General features: G+C 35.0%; 1 protein-coding gene across 5 annotated transcripts in view; it reads right to left on the bottom strand.

Annotated features, from left to right (window-relative positions):
* Nucleotides 1-210: 210 nt before the first annotated feature.
* The window catches only part of LOC134806489 (glycerol kinase 3), a 31,880-nt gene continuing 12,707 nt past the window's right edge, over nucleotides 211-19,383 (bottom strand). For 3 of the 5 annotated variants that reach the window (XM_063779778.1, XM_063779762.1, XM_063779770.1), the window contains exons 2-13: nucleotides 13,689-13,768; nucleotides 12,608-12,764; nucleotides 11,746-11,847; nucleotides 11,081-11,298; nucleotides 10,833-10,942; nucleotides 10,548-10,653; nucleotides 10,141-10,333; nucleotides 9,285-9,462; nucleotides 9,027-9,107; nucleotides 8,527-8,651; nucleotides 8,003-8,140; nucleotides 6,716-7,460 (exon numbers count right to left, since the gene is read on the bottom strand). In XM_063779778.1, coding sequence (XP_063635848.1) covers nucleotides 6,832-7,460; nucleotides 8,003-8,140; nucleotides 8,527-8,651; nucleotides 9,027-9,107; nucleotides 9,285-9,462; nucleotides 10,141-10,333; nucleotides 10,548-10,653; nucleotides 10,833-10,942; nucleotides 11,081-11,298; nucleotides 11,746-11,847; nucleotides 12,608-12,764; nucleotides 13,689-13,763 — 2,112 coding nt within the window. In that variant the 5' untranslated portion in view covers nucleotides 13,764-13,768 and the 3' untranslated portion in view covers nucleotides 6,716-6,831. Of the gene's footprint in view, nucleotides 3,362-4,691; nucleotides 5,380-6,715; nucleotides 7,461-8,002; nucleotides 8,141-8,526; nucleotides 8,652-9,026; nucleotides 9,108-9,284; nucleotides 9,463-10,140; nucleotides 10,334-10,547; nucleotides 10,654-10,832; nucleotides 10,943-11,080; nucleotides 11,299-11,745; nucleotides 11,848-12,607; nucleotides 12,765-13,688; nucleotides 13,769-19,383 lie in introns of those variants that run through there. The other 2 variants (XM_063779787.1, XM_063779795.1) reach the window with 2 other exon arrangements.

The raw sequence follows: 19,383 nt of genomic DNA, 5'->3' as shown, positions 1-19,383 counted from the left end.
AATCAGTGCTAGCCGCCGCCGCCGTGGTCGAAACCGGCCAGGACGGTATGATTGAACTTACTGTGGGACTAGGTCCATTTGTGTAAATTGTCCTATAATATATTTAAAAATAAAATATCTAATAACTAACGATACTTTCTTAGTTAATAAAGTCAAAATGCAAGTAGGACATTTTTTTTGTTTTAATTAGGAGCAATAAAAAACAGAATAAACCCAACAAATCATTTAATTCACCTTAAATAAACAACAAATTGTTTAACAATAAAATTTCAATTCAAATTAACAACTGGCAACCTGTCATTTAAGTACAGTACAATGAATTCACAATAAAAAAATATTTTTTATATTTATAATAATTAAAATTACAAACTGAATCGAATACACGCCTGATTTACTGTAGGTACATTTTATTTTTATAAAAGTCATACAATAATTATATAATAAGCCCATAATTTACAAGGATCAAAAAATGTAAAAACATGCTCTCAAACAATGCTAAAGGAATGATTAGTACAAATCACAACGATATAAATAAATCCAGAAACCTACGATCACATCAATATTATGTCTACACATCGGTAACTCGTGGCATTTAGGTAGCACTTAAAAGATTAGTTTAATTAATTCCTTTTTTTAATGGTTTCTTTTTCTCGACTCGTATAGGAAGAACATTGTCACATCACTAGTCTGTTAGAAACTGTCAAGTGCCACGAGTTACCGATGTGTGCTCATCACTAATCTTTTAAGTGCTACCTAAATGCCACGAGTTACCGATGTGTAATTATGTCTATTCTAGATCTACAAGGAAAATTCGTAAATAACTTTACGTTTATGTCCCCAAAAACCCCTAAATCCTAAAACTAACAAATGCTAGGGGTATCTCTGAAAGTGTTTCTTAATCGGACCGTTTTAGTAACCCCTGACCTGCCCCTGTGTTTGACCGATGTGTCTTTGTCTGTCTTTGGCACCTTAGCTCTTAAACGGTTAAACCGAGTATGATTATTTGAAAGCAGGTTTACTACAGCCTACAGAGGTGGTTCTTAGATGTTTTATCAAAATCGTTGTGTTGGAGGTCTTAATTTATAGCTACAATATTTTGTACCCGCATCATGACCTCAAGTCAACAATACCGGTCGAACATATCGGGAAATACCAGTTCCATTTTTGGCTGCTACCTTAAATCTCGGTTGTTACAAACACTACCGGTTCTGTAATTCCTAGTAGAAGAATAAAAAGAGAAGAGAAAAATATAGACACATGAGACAAACAACAGTTATTTACAAAGTCATTTCATAACGAGTGAATTAATTCTAACAAGAATAGCTCGAAAAAGAAGTGCCTCGTATGTGCATTACAATGTACGGTCGAGGAAATTGATTCTTGAGCAGTTTACGGTTCACTTTACATTGGACAGCTCTTAGCATAAGTATGTACAACCAAATTTACTTGGTACAGGAAACAGGGAACGATATTGATTTAGAATATTTACTTAGGCATCACATAGAGACACTTTATAAATATTTTGACTAATTCTCATTACCTTGTTTCTAACTGATGAAATTGACAGAAATATGATTTTTATATTAACACACATCGGTAGGTAAAAAAAATCAATAAAAATATTTGTTCAAAATCAATAAGAGGTTGTATGTGGTTATATTATAATCATGAAATAAGGAAAACATACAAGTGCCTACGTCACTGTTCAGAAACAGTATTACCTATAGTTCGTTTTTTTTAGCATTAGAAATAAGGTAAATCTTGATGTGTCTTTTTATTGAAAAACACATTTTAAAAATAAGTTATGGCAAATATGTAACAATTATGAATCTAATACGATCATTTATATTCTTCTGCTTTCATAAGTAATGGTTACTGATTTTTAAAAAGCGTTTTTGAATTAAAAGACATGTCAAGATCGCATACCTTCTTTTTTTAAGTTCTTTCTAATGCTAAAAAAACGAACTAAATCATTGGTTAGCTTTAAGCAATCATCATGACTAGCATAAAATCGAGCACAATTGTATGGACATGATTTAGTTTTGAGCTGCATAAAGGTATATTTGTAATTTTTATCCTATTCTAGGTTTCCACCTTATCTACAATATTTAAACTTATTTCGACATTTTATAATTATATAGGTAATTGTATAAATTTTACGCTTACACTAAAATAAATAAATTAATTACAAATGCTTCAAATTGTTCTTTTATGCCATAAATGCCAACGCAAGTTGGAATGAAAATTGATTCAATTAATGTCTAGTTCATAAAAATTGACGATTATCGAATGAAAAAGAAAAACATAGGGTAAGCAGTCCCACTTTTGGCCATTAAATATTGCTTCGAGACAATATTGATGGGTGAATCAACTTTGCCACTTGTTGCCATGGTTACGGACTCCTGAGTTACTACTGTCGCCTGGCTGACGTGGCAGAATAACGAAAAAAAGTTGATCCACACAGATAAGTAACAGAGTAAAAAATGTAGGCTTTGCATTGATTGGAGAATTAGTAGGATGTTTACCCTACCAGTCTATAAAAATGGATTTCGCTTAAGGTTTTAAAAAGCAGCTGCAAAGTTTTCTGATTAATATGTCCACTGTAGTAGGTACGTTGTCTGTAGTGTTATACATAATTATGTGTCATTTTAGACATCAGACCACGGGTGAATTTTGTATCAATTCAATTGATATACATGAAAATTACGAAAGAAAGAAGAAAGAGACACGAAAAAAGACAAATCATGGGCTTTAAAATACACAAGCGATCCGATGTCTAATATATACCATGATTAACAGAAAATTCGTAAACCATATTGCATAGTTTCGCAAGCCATTTCCGTCAGCAAAAAAGGCTGCAAATTGATTAAATAAAATGTAGGTGCGAAGGGTTGTCCTCTCATAGGAAATTTGTATTTCGCGCCTTTTTCTTCTGAAAAAGTTGGTTTGCCAGAGTATACTTTGTTACTTTTACAGCTTACAACGTAAATAAAATATAGGTGTTTTATTCACTAACAATGTGCGGTTTGTCTACAGGTCTGCCGCCGAATTTTGATGATAACTTTACTTGTGATACTTTAAACAAATCTCGCGGCAGCTTTTATTATCGAACTATGCAAACTATACAGTAAGTGCGGGTCATTTTAATAATTGGAATATAATAGAATAAAACGTAATAAAATGATTAAACAATTGTAAAAATTTGTATTTCCTTATTCCTATTAAATAGGATTTAAATTAACTTAACAGCTTATTATCATTTATCACCTATTCTTGAGCGCATTGGATACGACTAGCATGGTGAAGCTGCCAATGAGAAACAGCGTCGCTGGGATCGAGGAGAGCAGTTTGTAACGTTCGTCTGCGGAAAAACAACAACATCAAAGTTACATGGGTTAGGTGAATAAAGGCGTCCGCTAGCTGGCACGGGTGCACTGAGCGGGCATACGTGCACATGCCATTGTAGGTAAAATCCGCCGCAAGCGTCCGCTATTTTTCGTCAACCTGCTCCGTGCACCCGCGAAAGCTCGCGGACGCCCTAAGTAAGGGGCATTCCAGAAGTACGACGTTATTTTTAACACTTCTTCAGATAAAGCTAAGAAGCCGATATTGGCACGATAATGTTTCATAACTTAGCTTTAAATTTAACGGTATTTAATCCAGATTTCTGCAGGTTAAGGAAGCTGCCATATATATCGATCGATAAGTATGCCGTTTTGTGGAATACCCCATAAAGTAATGTTGCACAAATAAATAAATAAATGTTTTGTTTTTATATAAGGAGTTATCCGTTGAAGATGACGTTTAGATAAAATAATGTTAGTTAATGTGTCTATGTTAGGCGGGTCAACTTATTCTTGTCTCGTTGCCGTAGTTACATCTCCTGGGTTACTTTTTTTAGTCTTTGTTATAAGCTCTCTCCATAATGTTTTAGCTACAATGCACGTTACTAGAATATGCTAACAACATTTCTTTTAACAAACTGTGTTGTTGTTCTATGTTGTGTTGTAATGTTGTCTCCTGGTTGACGGGACATAATAACAATTAGAAATAGTTGATCCACCTACATATATTAGTATGATATATGTAAGTACGTAAAATCAAAAATAAGTATTATGAGTGAAGTGCAACTGAGATGCGGTGCTAGTAAAAAAAAAGAAACTTATCTGTTGTTTTTGAAGAAAAAAAGTTGCAAAACACCTTGATGTTAAAAACTTGCCAGAGACCAATGCTTCCTATTTTATTTTATTCTGTTATATACATTTTTTTCATTGAATTCGTTTTTGTTACAAACATATCAGCACTTCTGTTCCAATTGTACACAAATTGTTACTTTTTTTGTAGATACACACGAGTGTAATTTTAGTGTCTGGAATATAAACTGGAGTTAGGCTTCACTTTTTGAAGCTCGTAATTCAATCAGGATTAAATGGCTTCATAAAGAGCAAGTCTACAGTTCAATACGTATGATTTCTTTCACAGTAGCATGAAATAAAAACTACTTTTTTAACGTTGTGAGCGTAATGGATTAATCCAATAAAAACAGTTAAAAGGTTAAAGGTTATACTACTAAAGACTTTGCAATATTGTAATATGCACAATACTGTGTAATAAAATAGTATAAAATCAGTAAAAAAAATGTGAAAGTGCTGACTTTAATAAAAAATGAAGGCGTAGAGAAATTAAAAACGTTTTAGACAAATAATACTTTATTCAATATTCAAGTTAATAGCAGTCTTATTGTTATGTTAGTAAGAACATTAGGATTTAAAATAATACAATTGTAGCGAAACTAGAAGCAAAATTCAAATGCAACACATCACGCAAGACAATACTTTGGTTAACCTACTGTTTACATTGATTAGTAATTTAGATAACAATGGTTCAAACGTAGCCTAAACTGAGATCATTCGTCTATTTCGCCTCATTTAATGATATAAAAAATCACATTTAAGAAATTTTAAGTACCTACATAAAACATTCAAATTTGATTTAGGTAGATCATTTGAGAATACATTTTATATAATCTATGTATAATATTTATTACTAATAAAATACTGTGATTTTTTGTTATTTGTTTAAACTCAAGCCTATAATACAAAAATTTAAATAAATATAACATATTGTGAAATACATTTTCACTGCTTCTAGTTTACTTAGTTTCACTAGCATGGGTAACAACGTTTGACAACAAAAACTGTCAAAACGAATTAACAACTATAATAATACAGCAAATTAAAAATAATGTCTTTTTCAAAAACATCGTTACATTGTTTCACATAACATTTTTTATTTTATTTTTCATTGCAATTGTGCACTTTAATATAAAATGCTTTATTTATAATTTACTAGGCAAAGTACTTATACTATTTTTATGGCCTGAAAGAGATGCAGAAAAAAGTAAATCAGTGATATAATTAATTAACCACTTCTCATAAAAACTCAAACAAAAGTGAAAAATAATTGTAAAAATGCAAAAATGAAAACAAAAACAATGTGTTAACAATTTTGAGGTTTTAGCTTTTTATTAAATGTTGGAATGTGTACATATAATGGAATAAAAAAATATAATAAATATATTATGGGTTATTTTTTTATAATTGTGTTTACTGTAAATAACGATTGGGCTCATGCAATATGTGGCAAGTAAATATTTTTTTACTTCGTGTAGTTATTTGTGGAATCAGCTTACATACATACTGTATATATTAAGTAAGTATATAAAAATAATTACATGATATATAATATGTATGTATCTCAACAGTTGACATAGTTAAAACTAACTTAGTCATCATTAGATTGATTAATATGGATATATTAAAATACTTTTTTTTTGTGTTTTAGTGTATATGACTTTCTTTTAATAAGTTTAATTTTGCCAACTATATTATATAATAATACGTAAAGGATTATTTAAATACTATTATTTTAATGACTTTGCCATGTTTGATTGGCTTTTAATGCTATTGAAGGAGTTAAAATGTAAATCATGATTACAGTTTTGCATTTTTACAATTACCTAGAGCCAAAGACCCCACACCAAATACATTTTATGTATTTTTAAAGCAATCCTCACATTATATCTACGTCAACTATTTATATTTATGTTGACATTGACAAATGTAGCAAAATAATTTATATTATATTCTTTAAACCATCACCAAGGCCAAATACTTTTAGATCTCCATTCAGTTGTCTCCTGCGTCACTACTGTAAGTACCTAAGTTATTTTTTAATACTGGGTCGAACAATTTTAAATACTGTATCGAACTTAACGTACCATTTACTACGCAAATGAGCGAGATTAATTTTTAAATTTTAATCTTGTCTCTTGCGTTATCGTATCCAAATGCAAGGCGTATAAGTCGAACGGTGACCTAATTGTATTTTTCATTATTGAACATGAGTTGCATTAAATATGTAATATACATAGTAATAAAAAATGTATACGGCAGATTTAGTTCGGGGGTCCTAGTCTAAGCTAAGATATCTATGATTTGATTACAACGAAAGCTAAATGCGCTATAAGAAAGCGAACGCTATTATACTTTGAAATATATACGCCAAATTCATCTACGTATTCGATTCACATACAAGTTTATAGGCCGTTATTATTACCTTGATTACGTTTTTGAATACGACGTTTTTGAATAATACAACGGCATAGAAATTACTTATCACATCTCTTTCTCATACTGATCAAATTGAGCAATGCAAGATAACGTATATCTATATATAACGATAGAAGCGACAATTGGAAAAATATATGTCTCGAGAGGACACTATTCTTATTATTCCTACTCAAGCCTATATTTGCTTTTCTCTATCAAGTTACGTGAGAGAAGTGTTAGAAAACTTATTACAGATCGTCCTAAACAGCGCCGGAAGCTTCTCCAAATGCATGTGCTTCCGTAATTTGACAGCGCTGCCCGTTAACAAAGCGGGTACAGAGTCTAAAGGTCCAAGTTCAACCGGCGCGGCCGACATTCTCCTAGGCTCCACTACGATGGGATTATGATCCCCGTCGAATATGATCTCTGGGTCGTTTTCGATCATCTCTTCTATAGACTCCCAGTTGGTGGCCTTTTGCAACTTTTTTTCCGTTCTACAACACTGACACAAACCGTAATCGCACTCTTTTTTAGCCATGAAATAGTCCGCGTCGTCTAAAATACTGCGCTCTTTCTTGGACTTCTGAGGGAAGATCGAGAATTTTCTGGCTTGGTATTTAAGTAATTCTTCTACGGTGCTACATTCCTCGTCTATTTCAAAGTCTGTGTCAGCGTTTTCGAAGAGAGAGTTTTTCCTACTGCCGGCAGAGAGAGTATCTAGACTGTTTAGGCGGGTCATGCTAAAGTTGCGTATGTTCTGACCTGTCATGGTGATGGACTTTTTGATGGCGGCCCAGCCGAGAGAGCGTTGGACGGCCATCTTCCATTTTGTGTAGCGCGCGTCGCGATCTATAAGAATAAGAAATATTTTAGAGACGTAATTTACTTTCAATTGGTTTATTTATAAAAATATTACGATACAGTTGTTAAACACAAAAGGGACTATATTATGATATTTTAATTTACAAGTCAAATATCAATACAGGATATTACATATGTTTAATATTAATAGAATTCTAAATATTATGTACTAATTAGGATCAGGCGATGTAACTTAGCAGGTCCGTTGCGCCGTCTTAAATAACCGTAAATAAATTATAAATACATCATGATTGGTGGTTGAGAATAGGAAGATGTCGATATGGGTGGCGATGGCTCCCCACGCCTCTACCGGCCACACGCCGACGGTAATACAGGAGACATTACTCAACGTCATCGGTGGTAGCAGGTAGAGAGAAAGGTCTCGATTGGCGTAGCGGTGGCTCATCACGCCTCCACCGACTACACGCCGGCGGTAACACAGGAGACACCTGGCCTGGCCGTAGCATAATAACTTGGGCCCAAAAGTAACACACTAGTCAACAACCCGTAAATGAACAGTAAATAAATACCATCATCGGTGGTAGTGGGTAGAAAGGTGTCGATAGGGGTAGCGGTAGCCCTCCACGTTTCAATGGACCACACGCCGACTGCGTGTCCGGCCGCTACGGCTGCGCCTAGGGCTGACATGTCCCAGGATTGCGCACGCACTGTACAAACAACATTACACATTAAAAAACAATGGCATGTAAGGATAAATATATATTTATTATATCAAAATGTTAAAAAATATTTATTTCAATTATATTATTTGATTCACTGATTAGTTCGCCGATTATTTTTTTGGAAATTTGTCAAAATGGCAGATTTGGCAGATAGCGAGATTTAACACTGTACCAAGTAGATAAAACTATATAATATGTATATTTATCTAATAAAAATAAACAACTGCTAGTTCGCTGGCTCTGCCTTGTCTGTCCAACTATGTAAATTTAATAATTAATTATAAGACTTAGCATTAAGCATTGTATTTAAGTACCTGATATGTAAAATTCTATTTTATCAATAAAGAATTGGAACTGAAATTGATACTTACACACAGGTATCCCGATGAGATCGGCCTGGAGTTGCATTAGCAAATCGTTACGAGTCATGTTTCCGTCCACGTGTAGTTTTGACAGCGGCATACCGCAATCTTTGTTCATGGCTTCCAATATGTCCCTGTAGACAATTTTTAACCTATCAAAACTGTTTTCAAACATGGAGGCAACGAACGTTTATAATCTAAGCTATTTTATTTTGGTAACACAGGAGAAAAAAATAATTGTCAAAAATATTTGAAAAAAGGTTGTGATGTTGTCTGGACATGGGTCCAATAGCGATTGTACGTTACAATAGCTTTTGTGGGCACACATAACGAATGAATAACCTCCGCTGGTAATCCAAGAGACAAAAAAAAGTTATATAAGTTGACAGTACATTCCGAGGTATTATATGATTATTCAAGCAATAATCAAGCGTTTTGTTCATTAGTACATTGATATAAGTACGAAATTGCATTGAATACATAGAGAACAGAATTTTGTTTTTATTTACCTAGTTTGGAAACAAACAGCCTCCAGCGTTGCCCGTATGATGTGCTGTTTTGTGGTGAATGCCGTCAGACCGCAAATAATTCTAAAACAATAACAACACATTAATTCTAGTCCAAATGTCTGGACACATTAAAGAAAAAACACATTGCATCGAATAACTTCAGGTAAATATTCGCTCGAATGGCTCGAAGTAAACGTCCTCTATAGAGAACATTTGTCCGGCGATCTGCTCTGTGTCCTTTATGAAGCCTACACTTACCCCCTAGCGTCCTTCCTCCAGTACGGCGCGTACAACCCGCTGAACGCCGGCACAAAGTAAACGTCCCCTGTAGAGAACACTTGGCCGGCGATATGCTCCGTGTCCTTCGCCACGTCTTTAATTAGTTTCAGGTTGTCGCGGAGGAATTTCACGGCGCCTCCCGCTACAGCTATTGAGCCTGCAAAAAGATAAAAAGCGTCTAATAACTTCTTCAACTCGTCATCTGCGTGGATCAAGTATTTTTTATTGTTATACTGTTTCGTCAGCCAGGAGACAACAGTACCAGATTGTTAGAAAACATGTTGTAACAATCTCTTGTTACAACATGTTTTAAATAGAGCGCATTCATGCGTTCTACTTAAAAAACATAGAACATTTGCGCATCGTTAAAATTGTAAGCATAAAATTTATTTATTAATTATTTACCTAGTATTCTGCGAGCTCGATAGCCGTTTCATAAGATCTTAAATATTATGAGTTTAAATAACGAGAGTTGCTCAGTTTCACAAGGCTAATGACTCTCATGCTTCTATGAGACTATGATTATGATAATTAAATTGTGTATTTTACTGTTCGTTAATTTGTGTCTTGGGTGTCTTTGCATATATTTATGTGCGTTGAGATAAGATTGAAAGGGTTGTTCATGAGGGGTAAGACACAAAAAGGTCCGTATTTCGGGCGACTTTTCATCTTACCCTTCATGAAAAACTCTTTCAATCTTACCCGTCCACTTTATAAACATAAAAAAATATATAATATTGATTTTTGTATGGAGACGAGTCCTTTTATGACTCTTTTTTTGTAATTACAAACAATTTAAGTAAGTAGTAGCATAAATACTTTGTCATTGACCAACCTTCTAATGCATATACAGGCGGTGCTTGGGGTCCCAGCTTGTAAGCTACTGTCGTTAGAAGACCGTGGGTGGACTGCACACGACGGGAGCCAGTATTGTAGAGGAGGAAACAGCCGCTTCGGTAGGTGTTCTTGGCCTGGCCGGCTGACAGGCAGTTTTGACCGACTAGGGCTGATTGCTGGTTGCCTAATATCTGGTAAGCAATCAAATATTAATTAAGATATTTTTTTAGTTTAGAAAAAAAAGCTGTATTGAAAATTATTAAGTTACATTAAATTATTTATGCAGCTGTCAAAATGTAAAAAAAAAACCTGCTGCAGTTCATATTCAATTCGCGAATTATGACAAAACGTTAAAACAAACATAGACAATATAAAAGGTGTAATTTATAAGAATAAAATACTTACCCCCGATATCCTAATTCCGTCTAAGATGGATCCGTCTTTGACTACGCCGTACACTTCGGAACTGCTTCGTATTTGGGCCAATGAGTCTCGATGGATTCCGAATAACCTAGAAAACGTAAGAAATTTTAAAAAAAGGAATAATTAAAAAAAAGGAAATCCAACAGATGAAAATTTCATTATGTTTTTTAAATAGAATGACAGCATATATTATAGGTGTTACCTTAAATTAATTTAGTCTTTTTTTTAATATAAAAGACGTGTTGTTTAAAGAAACTTGATTCTTACCTACACAACATAGGGTCCCAATTCAAAGTTTCCAGGTTCATCAGAAGTGTTCGCGACGCGTTGGTGACATCAGTAATGTGCAAACCTCCTCGTGGACCGCCAGTTAAGTTCTGTAATTTAGAAAGTCGACTTTTACAACAAAAGGCTATGATTTTATATGATGATCATATGTTACTTTATATACTGACCAACTTCAAAAACAAAGCAAGTGCTACTGGAACTCTGGAGGTAAAGTACATACTACATACCCATATAATCCAAGAGTCGACCGTCCCAAACATGAGCCTCTTGTCCCGCCCGGCACGCCGGACGGTTTTGGCGTTGTCCTTTAGCCATCTCATCTTTAACGCGCTGAAGTACGGACTGATGGGCAAGCCGGAGACGGACTTGAGGTAGTTCTTGTTCTGATCCGGGACCTTGGCGAGGATCGCGTCTACCGTGACGTCTGTGCGGATGTCGTTCCACGCTGTGGAAAAGTATGGGCTAATTAAAAAAAAAAATGGTGTTGTAAGTTTTTTGTCTAACTGAAGGTAGGATGAATTTATTCGGAAATTAAGAGTATTTCAGCTTTACTACCTAGAACCAATGGTTAGTACAGTCAATGTTATAAAAATGTATGTATTACTTCGCCTTAATAAGCCGAAAGAAGAAAATAAGTGTAAACGGGTGGATCAAAGTTCTTGTGCTGTTACTCTATCCCGTCTTCCAAGGGACAATAGCACAGTTTGATAGAAGAAATGTTGTACGAGTATCACATTCTACTAACATGCTTAGCTACCCAAAAATGCATGACGGTATTTAAATGCCACATAACCAGTACAAGAGTGACCCAAGAGAATGTAACCATGGCATCGAGTAACAAAAAAAATGAATTTGATTATTTTAGGAAATGTTTTTGGTTTCGGTGTTTTACCTATAGCAGGATGTAGAGGCTCTCCTGTGAATCTGTCCCACGCTATCGTCGTCTCCCTCTGATTGGTGATGCCCAGTGCCACGATGTTATCTTTCGAGTAGCCTGAAAATAAGTGAGTTATACACGTAAGTATTTTTCAAATACAAGTTGCGCAATGTTTCAGAACAGTTAGAAAATTTTACAAGTAATTTTCGTTTTTGAAATGTATAATTTCTTTCCCCACAAAAAAGAATTAGATGGATATTTTTTGAAAACTACTCGTACGTACTTCAGATCTCTCTCGTTAGCCAGGAGACAAATACATGTAACTACTATTAAATACATACATGTTTTGTGTATTTCAATGCCATAAACAATGGTTTTTAAAGGTGACTCAGGATACAAAGAACATGACTACAACTGACAAAAAAGTAGATAAGCCCAGTAACAAAATTCACAAAATATTCAAATAGGTTTATAATAATAAACGCGGAATGTACTCGCCTACGCCTTTCGATTTGTATTCCGCATTCCACCCTAGGGAGGCTTCAATAATAATTGAGAAACCTAATAAGCACCTCTTGATTGAACTGAACAGTTCATATAGATGTACCTACAACAGTAGGATTCATTCCGTGCATTGAATGTCGCACTGTTATTTAACGAAACAAAGTAAATCTAAATCTTGATGCTTTCTATACAATCACTTTTTGATAAACTTAGGTAGGTATGCACTTTTGTAGCTCGCTTTACATCACCGTGAGAATGGCGGTGTATAATTTGCCATACTTTTGGACAGGACATGACTAATTTTTCAAAGTGTACTAATTCAATCTATACTGACTGACTCTAATTCAATATATTGGATGGATTTTAATGCTACCTTTAACAGCTAGTTGTTCGACGGCTTTCTCGGCACATATTTTGATGTGGTGCATGATCTCCATGGGATCCTGTTCGGACCATCCTTCTTGCGGCTGGATCTCGGTTTTGTCTAGTTGGTACGCGGCAAGCTCTTCTGAGCGTTCTGCTTCGTATATCTGAAAAAATGAGGCAAATGATATGAAAAAAGAATCATACGGAAACGGAGATTATATTTGCAAGGCCGGATTCTAACCAAAACTTTTCTAGGTTATCTAATTTACATTTCATTATAGCCGAGTGAGGTTACGAGCAAATTTAAAACAGATTTTTTTTTCAGTGATTGTGGTTTAACCGACGTAGTATTAAAAAAACTGCATTTTATTTCGCGCGATAGATCTCCCGTCGCAATTATATACCCAATTTATTTACAGTTATATTTTATTTAGAATAGAAAAAAACAGCAAACTGGATATCGTGCAGTTGATCGCGTCAAAAATTATAGTCATCTGCCGATGAATATTATTAGAGTCTTTACTATATATAATAAGTCCAACAATTGCATAATGACAAACAATTATTGACACTAGTTATTATAGATTTGTATATCAGCGTGACAAGATGATTGACATCGTAATGTTTTTCATGAATATTACGTTAGTAACGAATGTACGCCTGATGTACGCAAATTGGCATGTTTCCGATTTTTTTTTGTTTTGCATTGTTTTGTTCGTTAGGTAGCAGGCTTGGCGTAAAATTAACATTTAAAATAACGTTTCTAAAAATACTTAACTAATCTTTAACTTACCTAGAATATCGTACCTCAGCAATGATTAATTGGTGGTTGTATATTAAGTAGTTTATGACAACTGCCCATTGAAGTTTACTGACTTATAAATAAAAAATAAATGTTTTCTTTTTGCTCATATTACGCCTTGATTAATTAGTAGGTAACTACAGATGTGCAAATCGTAAAAAAAAAAGCTGGAGATGTTCTCGAAAATTTCAGAAAAGTTCATAGGATATTAAGGAAATTTTCATGTTGTTCATGGGGAATCCCTATACAATCATCAATAATAGTAAGTAACCAAATGACCACGTACCACAACTCGGACGGTCTTGGTGCCGTCGTCGATGACGCCGACCAGCGACCGCCGGCTGCCGTCCTTCACCGGCATGTCACCTGAAAACAAACATTCACTCATGGAATTTAACAAGTTTTACATAGTTTGAAAAACTAACAAGCACGGCGGTTAGATTTTCATATTTCCGTATCCAACCAGGATCAACTTGGTTTGGTTATTCTGTCCCGTCAGCCAGGCGACAATAGTAGCATATTTTATTACTTAAAAGAAATGTTATTAGTTCTACTAATATGCTAAATAGATGATTGATGATTTATTTATTTATATTTATTTAATTATGTACTCGTACCTACTCCAAATGTAACCCAGGAGACTAAAACAGTCTGGATATAAAAGATTATTGTTCATTTATTTAGGGCAGATTTAATCACATGCAAGTTTATTTAATAGTGATGAGAAACTCAATATATTTATTAATTCATTGCAATTAATTTCGTAGACATAATAGATATCGGACCTCCCGTGTGCTTATCGATACGCGATAACTTCATTTATCAAAGTTTCACAATATAAAACTGCGTAGTTTGAAATTAAGAAAATATAAAAAAAATAATTAATTATGTTCCATTTCGTTAGAAAACCCGTCACAATTTTCGTCTTTCGTAAACTATTTTTTCGTCTCTTCTTGACCTTGTAATTTTGAATCAGACTAAGGACTGTCCGACCGATCTGTCGGCGCTGACCGGAATCGTCAAGACTATCGGTTAGTAGTCGTCAGGCCGAAATCTGAACGAGAACTGTTATGTGGCCTTTTGCGATTAACTGACAGGCTGATATCGTCCGGCGGACTTGTAATCAGTGGTCCCCTTAACGAAATACCTATTATTTTTCGATTGTATATAATATAACACTTGGGCACAGGCTACAGGCTCATACATGTGACATCTTACCCTTTGTAACACCGTCATACTACCAATATAACGGTATTCGGTGGCCACACAGGGAGAGGCCATGTATGTTATAGAAATCCAGTCTATTTACCTGTCATTTTCCTATCAGTATCACTACAATTTTCCATAGGTAGGTATACCAAAGACGCCGCGCGGTCATTAAGATACGCCTATCTTAGATCCGTGATATAAAGTATACTTAGGTATATTTCTTATTCAGTTAACATTTGCCAATTAAGTACCTAAGTCATAAACGTGAAACGTGTTAACAATAGAGGCGATAATCCCGTGACGTGGGGTCAAACGTTAGGCGGTTATCGCACTGGATACGATTCGCAAGTCGCTCCGATGTTTGAGCGAGACAACGCTATGTGACATCCGGCTCGCACATCGGAGCGACGTGCGAATCGCATCCCGTGTGACAACCGCCTTAGTTGAGACGCAATGCACCAATCATAGCGATCAGTCGAGAAAATACTAGAATTATCCCACTCAGGCCTTGGCGGTTTGTTAAGGAAAACCGTCGACCGCAATAAATATCACTTTATGGCTTAAAATCAAGTATAATTTACTTTATCAAAGTTGCAATTGTAGAATTGATACAAGATAACATGCTACAGATAAAAAACGGTTGAGTTATTTTGTGCAAAATTAATATCATCGGTCAATAACAATATCGAACGGGTGGATGTAGTAAGTGCGCAGTATGGCCTAACGATAAACATCAAAAAGACCAAAGTAATGACCGTAAATAGAATACAAAGGTCATTACCTGACTTGAAAGTCCGAAATGAAATTGTACAAAAGGTCCGCTCGTATAAATACCTAGGCTGTATTGTCAATGACCAGGGTGATCACAGCGTTGAGATCAAGTGCCGAATAGAGCAAGCTCGTAACACTTTCCTAAAAATAAATCATCTTCTCTGCAACCGGTCCCTCCGAATCTCTACCAGGGTGCGATTGGCACGGTGCTATGTAATTTCGGTTCTACTGTATGGTGCTGAGTCATGGACACTCACTAAAGCTATAAGTAAACGTCTAGAGGCGTTTGAGATGTGGGTGTACAGGAGAATACTGAAAATCTCATGGACGGATAGAGTAACCAATGACAGCGTACTGCAGAGAGTGCAAAAGAAAAGAGAAATTTTGGATACTGTAAAGATTAGGAAACTGCAGTACTTTGGTCATATATTACGAAATGACAAATACCACCTCCTCCAGCTGATAATACAGGGGAAAATCCAGGGTAAACGAAAATGTGGAAGAAGACGAACCTCGTGGCTCAAAAACCTCAGGTGCTGGTTCAAGATCAGCACCAGATCGCTGTTTCGAGCTGCAGCGTCAAAAGTGAAAATAGCCCTAATGATAGCCAACCTCCGGCAGGTGACGGCACCATAAGAAGAAGTATAACAATATGATAAAAACTCGGCTAAGTGCGAATTGGATCTAATTATCGTATTGGGTAGTATGTATTTTTGCGTTACGTTTAGGTACTAATGCACCCTTTCGGACACTTCTCATATTTTTGTTTGGGGATCGAAATTTTTCGTTTTCAAAATGAAAGTTTTCTTACTATTTTCATAAAATTTCTGAGAACTTTTTCCATTTTTTAGCAACTTTCCGCAACTTGCACATCTGTAGTTACGTTTCACGAATCACACGAATGTAGTCAGAATGCTTCTATTATGAATTATGACAAAGAAGAAGTGTACATATTTGAAAAGGGCGCTACCAAACCTTGATGAAATGATCAAAACAGTTTTGTCAAAAAATTAAGCATCAAAAAGTATGTATATGAACAGCTAATGTCACCTTGAGAGTAGGTAAGGCAAAAATCGTTAACCTATAGTACCTTTACGACTAAAAATTATCCTAATAAGCAAGGAAATTGAGTTTTAGATCCACGCTTTTTACCTTAGACCTAAATTATCAAAGTTTTTGGTTACACATTTTACTTTACATACAATAAAATGATATAAATAGTAGTTAATCCCAAATTTAATATTAATACAAATAGGTATTGTAAATTTAAGAAGTAAAACTCTGAAGAAAAATTTGTAGCCATGCAATGTTTTTGTTTGCCTAATCGTCGCGTTGTTGCATTTAATACAACAATAAGGTATTTCCCCTTCTACCAGTGACGTAATTTCCTTTAGACGCCATTGATATGTAGTGTTTCATTCAGTTCAAAGAACAACATACTTATTGATATATTTAAATACAATGAAATAGGTAGGTAGGTAGACAAGGTAGGTATAGATATATGTAGTTTAGTTTTACGTGTTCGTATTGTGTTGGACTAAAACAAGTGTCGCAAAAAAAGGCCACTGCATTATTAAATTTAATATTTAATCTTAAACTAAATTAGCACGTAAATAACTTAAGCATGTGTATGTATGTATGTATAAACTCTTTATTGTACAAAATACAAAACACAAATTTATGGCACAGGATAGGCAGTACAAAGGCGAACTTATCCCTGACTTATCTCGGGCTTATGTAACTCGGTTATTCAACCTACCTACCGAAGTGAAATCTTTTTCAAATGTACGAGTAGTTTATATTATTGAAACAAATGCTGAATTAGTGCAGGAAAGAGGACAATTAGGGCAGTACTTTGGTCATATATTACGAAATGACAAATACCACCTCCTCCAGCTGATAATACAGGGGAAAATCCAGGGTAAACGAAAATGTGGAAGAAGACGAACCTCGTGGCTCAAAAACCTCAGGTGCTGGTTCAAGATGAGCACCAGATCGCTGTTTCGAGCTGCAGCGTCAAAAGTGAAAATAGCCCTAATGATAGCCAACCTCCGGCAGGTGACGGCACCATAAGAAGAAGTATAACAATATGATAAAAACTCGGCTAAGTGCGAATTGGATCTAATTATCGTATTGGGTAGTATGTATTTTTGCGTTACGTTTAGGTACTAATGCACTCTTTCGGACACTTCTCATATTTTTGTTTGGGGATCGAAATTTTTCGTTTTCAAAATGAAAGTTTTCTTACTATTTTCATAAAATTTCTGATAACTTTTTCCATTTTTTAGCAACTTTCCGCAACTTGAACATCTGTAGTTACGTTTCACGAATCACACGTATGTAGTCAGAATGCTTCTATTATGACAAAGTGTACAAGAAGTGTACCTATTTGAAAAGGGCGCTACCAAACCTTGATGAAATGACCAAAACAGTTTTGTCAAAAAATTAAGCATCAAAAAGTATGTATATGAACAGCTAATGTCACCTTGAGAGTAGGTAAGGCAAAAATCGTTAACCTATAGTACCTTTACGACTAAAAATTATCCTAATAAGCAAGGAAATTGAGTTTTAGATCCACGCTTTTTACCTTAGACCTAAATTATCAAAGTTTTTGGTTACACAGGAGACATATTTTACTTTACATACAATAAAATGATATAAATAGTAGTTAATCCCAAATTGAATATTAATACAAATAGGTATTGTAAATTTAAGAAGTAAAACTCTGAAGAAAAATTTGTAGCCATGCAATGTTTTTCTATGCCTAATCGTCGCGTTGTTGCATTTAATACAACAATAAGGTATTTCCCCTTCTACCAGTGACGTAATTTCCTTTAGACGCCATTGATATGTACAGTGTTTCATTCAGTTCAAAGAACAACATACTTATTGATATATTTAAATACAATGAAATAGGTAGGTAGGTAGACAAGGTAGGTATAGATATATGTAGTTTAGTTTTACGTGTTCGTATTGTGTTGGACTAAAACAAGTGTCGCAAAAAAAGGCCACTGCATTATTAAATTTAATATTTAATCTTAAACTAAATTAGCACGTAAATAACTTAAGCATGTGTATGTATGTATGTATAAACTCTTTATTGTACAAAATACAAAACACAAATTTATGGCACAGGATAGGCAGTACAAAGGCGAACTTATCCCTGACTTATCTCGGGCTTATGTAACACGGTTATTCAACCTACCTACCGAAGTGAAATCTTTTTCAAATGTACGAGTAGTTTATATTATTGAAACAAATGCTGAATTAGTGCAGGAAAGAGGACAAGGAAGACGAAGAATATACGATAAAGAAAAACTATAGTATTTTTCAAACTGGAAGGGTACGCTGACAGGTGTCATCTCCATACAATTTGTAACCTAAAAATGCCAAATGTCGAAAAATTGTATTGAATTGACATCTATCAGCGTACCCTTCCAGTTTGAAAAATACTATACTATAGTGTCCGACCGAAGTTAAAGCCGCGCCGCAACTGTATTTTCGGTAGAAATCTGGTCGAAGTTTCGGTTTCGATCGAAACTAGAGCAAAACCGAACTTTCTGTTCTGGTTTTTAAAATCCTGTTTTGAACACTGGAAAAAACAGATCGAAACGAAACACATTAACGTCGTTGACTTCTGAGCATTTAGAAGGGATTTAAACCCAAGACCATCAGCTTCATAGGGAGACTACCAAGTAGGATAAGTATTGAAGTGACCGACCGAGAGTGACAGTAACTATAATTGATAATAACAAAGTAGTGAAGCGGGAAGTGTCAAGACAAGGGACCGCGGTGCACGTCCGGATCCGACACGTGTACGATCGTTACGTGGTTATGGCTGATAGATCCCCATCCGCAGGCCGTTTCGGTGTGTGAGCGAGACACCGCTATGCACTTATAGGGATGTCCCGCTCGCCGCTTGGGATATTACGACTTTGTTTACAGTGTTTGATCGCCTTTTTGTATTGTTTTCCTAACCCTAATCTTGAGGACTATTAAAG

This window comes from Cydia splendana, chromosome 1, assembly GCF_910591565.1.
Source record: "Cydia splendana chromosome 1, ilCydSple1.2, whole genome shotgun sequence".
Lineage (NCBI taxonomy): Eukaryota > Metazoa > Arthropoda > Insecta > Lepidoptera > Tortricidae > Cydia > Cydia splendana.
The sequence above is the reverse complement of the archived record's forward strand: the minus strand, read 5'-3'. Positions and strand labels throughout refer to the sequence as shown.